Raw genomic sequence first — 4,992 nt, 5'->3', positions numbered from 1 at the left:
AGCAGGAACGCTCCTCGGTCGGGTATGTTGTTGCGTGTAAGTATGGCAGAGTACATGAAGACCTGTCAAGACCTAAAGTGGTACTTCACCCTGATGGAACATTTTTGGAGTGATCAACCGGCACGTCAAAAACCTGCGCCCAAGTTCTCGTCAATCAAAAAACAAAATGAGAACTACAAGTTTGATTGAGTACAGGAATGATAATAACCTGTGTCCAATTTTCCAGATTAGCTAATGTTGCAGTTTTTGGCTGGGTTTTGAAAATGGCAGTAATAAAGAGGGGGCCGTGCAGCCAGTTTTCATCTTTTCATTGACGCCTATGAACGCTTGTGTACTAAAACACGTTCGACCAGTGTGAAATATCACTCTAAAGTCTCCTGCTGTGTTTTTCCAAGCCCTTTCAAAAAGTCCATGAGGATTCCTGGTTTCACTCTTAAAACATAACTTGAAAAATGATTATCACGAACATGTAGCTTAGCAAAAAGTGTAATAGCTTGTATGTTGGCTACGAGTGGAGTGGAGTAGATGGCGTGCGAGTATAATCTGTCTGTATGTTTTGTATAAATGGACAGAGCACAGAACACCGAGACAAAGGGAAAAAAAAAGGTTTTGGATAACTTTGATCATTTCTGTCTACATTCACTCCAAGGTCCTGTCTGTGTATGTGTGTGTGTGTGTGTGTGTGTGTGTGTGGTTTTCCTGCATCACTGGAGGAAAGAAAAGTAAGAGCTATGCCGGTTGTGAAAGCGCTGCCCTGCGGGAAGGTCGGGCTGTTTGTGGCCTCTACTCTGGTTCTATTGCACTGTGTTGCTGCAGGAAAAGCACTGGAACTGGTGGATCGGTTGTGTCAAAAAGTCTCAAATTGGAGGCCGGACTGAGCCGCGGCCCCTCCGTCCACCCCTCCCTCTCGCCAGGGTCTCCGTCCCAACTCAAGAGCATCCACAACGATCCACCACCATGGAGGGGATCTTGCCGTAGATGATCTGCTCTTTTCTGTTAAAGTAGAGCATGTTGATGGGAGACATCTTGGTGGGGGTACAGCAGGGGCCTGCGGTCCCTCGAGGGTTGGCCTTGTTCACCAGGTGGGTGTGCGGATACTTCTGCAAGTGCATGTACTCACACTCCCCGGAGCAATAGTTGGCCTTGTAGCGCTTTGGGGCAATAATCCAGTCCCAGCCAAAGTCTTCGAAGTCCACTGTGAGGGGGTAGCGGCAGCACCGGGACTCTGGAGAGTTCTCGTCACAGTCCAGGCCCGAGTCTCTCCTGGCACGCTTGGGGCCCTCTGAGATCTTCACCTCCATGAATGGTTGCTGCAACGACAGAAAGCGTGTGAATACTTTGAAAGCAGCCGGTCTGCAGAAGCAGCCTACATCTTTTTGGTCCGCTTCGCTCGACCTTTGGCAGCTGGTTTTCAAACACGGCACGATAATATTATGAAACTTTGAGTTTGAAACAAATTAAATCATCTGACGGTTGGTTAGCCACAGCCGTCTAGCTATTCTAATTGCCCCAGAGCCTGGTGCCAGTATTTGAGCCGTATGATAAGTGTTTGTCATTGATAGTCGCAGTGTGTGTGTGTGTGTGTGTGTGTGTGTGTGTGTGTGTGTGTGTGTGTGCAGGCAATTACTTTGATTTGCACAGTCACACAGAATACTTTAAGGAATGTGGGGCAGGTGAACTTTTATGTAATCAAGCAATAAGATTTGAGGTTATTGTGGACTGGGCATTTGTCCAAATGCAGGTGTGCGCCTACATGGAGTCTGTGTTGATTAACTGCTTTCAAAAGTCTTAAATCTTGATTCCCTCCTCCAGCAGTGAAATGCAGGAATGTTTAACCACCTGCTGACTCTGCAAAGCCTCTCTGCACACCAACAGCTAAAGTTAAAAACCTCAGGACAGTACAGCAGAGGATCCAAAATGCCTTTTTGGAGCGAATAAGAAACTGGCCTTTGAGAAATATTCATGGTTCTTGCAGGATTGTCCGATTATTGTTATCTATTGTAATAATATTAAGTCCCTAATTCAGTTGCTGCACAAATGTCACCAACAACTGATGAAATAAACTGCTTGTTGTCACTTGGACGGCAGGCTTTCAGCTGAATGTAACATAAAGGTTGAGCTCACCAGTCCTTCCTCTCCGGGCTCTGCGGAGGTTACGGCCAAGTCATTTCCCCTCGAATCGAAGGCGTTAATCTCGATGCCCCAGTTGGTCTCCGGCTGCCGCAGCCACACACTCAACACTTGTTTGACGTCTATACTTTGCCAAGAGCTGACCCCAACGTTCACGTCGATCTTCAACGAGCGGATGCGTATGTGCCTGCTCCCGTCCGTGACCGGCATCAGGCGGGAGATTTGCAGGAACACTGTGGTGGCCTCGCCCGCCGGGCGCAGATGCACCCAGAGCTGCGCCCGGACTATTCGATTGGCTTGAATCTTTTGAGTGAAAGAGAAAAAGCAGCACTTTGGTTCCCCATCCACTTGAACGATGGACTCGGCTGTGGAGAGAGGGAGAGAGAGAAAAGGTTCTCTGTGTTCTCTCTATCACCATGTGAAATGTACAGACACAAGTTAACTGGTGCAAATAAAATCCCTGACCCGACATTGTAACTCTGGAAGTTGCTAATAAAGTTTAGAAAAACGTACAATATGTGTGCGTAATATCCACGCGCGCTGTCTGCCAAACATACACCGACCAATATACTCATTTTTAACCCGGTAAAGTTGCTATATCCACATTTCCAGTATCTAACCCCGGTAAAGCTACGTGCTGCCAAAATAAAGCCTGATACTCATAGCGTCCCCGTGCGCTCTGCCCCGTGCGTAAAAACCTATTTTTGAGACGTCTGAGCGAGTCCTTCTCATCAAGCAAACAATAACGCGAAATAAAAACTTACGTTCAGTGGCCATCATCATTATTGTCTCCGTGATGGCATGCTCATCGTCCTCCTCCATAACCACATCCCTGTTGTCATCGCCCAGCACGTCGTACTGGTCGAGAAGCTGCTGCAGCGGCGGCGCTTTGGGCAGGAGCTGCTTCACGATGTCTCTGCTGATATTAGGAGCTTCTTTCATTCGCAGTTTGCTCAGAATCTGAGATTTAATGGCGTTTAATCGCATGGTTTTGATTTGCTGCCGGACCTCGCAGGTGGCGCACTGCTCCGTGTCTTCAGGGCTGGTGGCGGAAGGCTGCTGGTGCGTCTCTTGGTCACTCAAAACTACTGGACCCAAAGCAATCAGCAAGCTAAGATACAGCACAATCTGAGACAGATGCATTGTCTCTAAGGTGTGAAGTTTGGTTTCAAAGAGATCCCTTGGTGTGTGCTGGACTTGATGCGCGACTGGACTGGGTTTGGATTAATGTCCCACACTGATAGGCATCATACTTTATTAGCGCGCACCTTTTTATACTCCAACTTTAGCCTCTTTTGTGTCGTCAAAAACTATGATTGGCTGGACAGGCAACAATGAATTTTAACCGACTGACATGAAAACTTTTTTTCGTTGTCAAACCATAAAGGGATGGAGACTGTGAGCATGTGCTGAGCGTGTTCACAGATGGATAAATTCACTTTTCTTACACTGATTGCGCAATGAGCGCAGGGGCGCAGAGCGGAGTGTTTGCGTTACCTTCTGATGAACCTCAGGTTATATGACTGAAATTAAAGTAAAGCATCAAATTAACTACACAATATGAAAGAAAGCAAGACGGGCGATTCGTGTTTAGTTTGTGGTGCATGTTTTTATAGGAATGCACTTTAAAATAAACAGTTTTTCTCAAATGTGTTAACTGCGGGCACATGTCCATCAAACAGGGACAGTCTCTGAGGGCGCGTATGTGGATGCAGCTGCGTGCGTCTGATTGTGAAAATACATTTCTTCAGTGAGAAATAAAGAAGTTACAGTTTTATCCAACCCAAGTCCAGTCCGCCTCACGGTGTCGTCTGTTTAGATCAGGTTCCCTTTTTACTTGCTTCTAATATCAAACCAAAACTGGAAATACGTCGTTTCTCGCACAGGAACAAAAAGAAATGCGCAAAGATAAAGAAAATCCTCCAGGACTTGTTCAAGTCCCTGTCGGTGAAACTTGGTTGTAGCACATGAGAAGATGGTGCCATCGTGTGGCAAGTTCACATCAGAGGCTCATCTGCATCGCTGCAGAGAAATTCAGTCCTTTCTCATGGCTGCATGAACAAAGACCTCATCATTCAGACAAACCGCTAATTATTACTCTCATCACACCTGAATTTAGTTCACGAACTCCATAGACACACGTGGCTCTTACAGAATAAGAGCATCTGTAAGTAAATAAATGTTTTTTTAACCGCCTGTTTCATAAGTTAGTATGACTTTTAGTTACATACATTAGCTATTAGCTTAATGTTTATGTTCTGAATTATATCACTCAAGTGATAATTTCCTTATAATTATTATATTATTATAATTATAAAAATACTTACGTTGAAGACATGTTCCCACCAGGAAATAAAAAAATCAAATCAAATCAAATCGCATCCCTAATGAGGAGATACTAAATCAAAGCCAAACTCATTTTCACTAATTTCTAGATACTACTACTACTACTACTACTACTATTACTACTACTTCTAATAATAATAATAATTATAATAATAATAATAATGTAATTTCAAAGTCCCGCATTAGACACTGTGAAAGAGAAAACACAATAGGGCGGCAGAATTAGTTTATATTGTTCAGTTCTGATTGGTTGTTTAATGTATGGTCATTGTGTTCCACCAATTATGAGACAGTGCGACTGTAGCTCCTGTTCATCGCTGCTGTGTGCAGGTGGAACAGAAACGCTAGACAGAGAAAATGTCTGGCTTTGTTGTTCTGCTCTGTGCGTAAACAACAACAAAGTGACAGATGTTCTTTCTCTTAATAACCAGCTTGCATGAGAAGAGGTCTGAGAGGCTGCTGCGCATGTTTGGTTTAATACCGTATTCCTGCAAAAACACCGTCTGGGCTAATAGT

The 4,992-nt window shown here is 44.8% G+C and overlaps 1 protein-coding gene across 1 annotated transcript; it reads right to left on the bottom strand.

Annotated features, from left to right (window-relative positions):
• Positions 1 to 929: 929 nt before the first annotated feature.
• On the bottom strand, positions 930 to 3,324 carry mstnb (myostatin b). The gene is made up of 3 exons (XM_041951545.1): positions 2,895 to 3,324; positions 2,125 to 2,495; positions 930 to 1,310 (listed from the first exon to the last, which is right to left on the bottom strand). Exons 1-3 carry the CDS (start codon positions 3,271 to 3,273, stop codon positions 930 to 932), a joined length of 1,131 nt encoding a protein of 376 aa, XP_041807479.1. The 5' UTR covers positions 3,274 to 3,324.
• Positions 3,325 to 4,992: the final 1,668 nt, after the last annotated feature.

The sequence above is a fragment of the Chelmon rostratus genome, chromosome 13 (genome assembly GCF_017976325.1).
Source record: "Chelmon rostratus isolate fCheRos1 chromosome 13, fCheRos1.pri, whole genome shotgun sequence".
Taxonomy (NCBI): Eukaryota; Metazoa; Chordata; class Actinopteri; order Chaetodontiformes; family Chaetodontidae; genus Chelmon; species Chelmon rostratus.
This window is presented reverse-complemented; position numbering and strand designations above follow the sequence as displayed.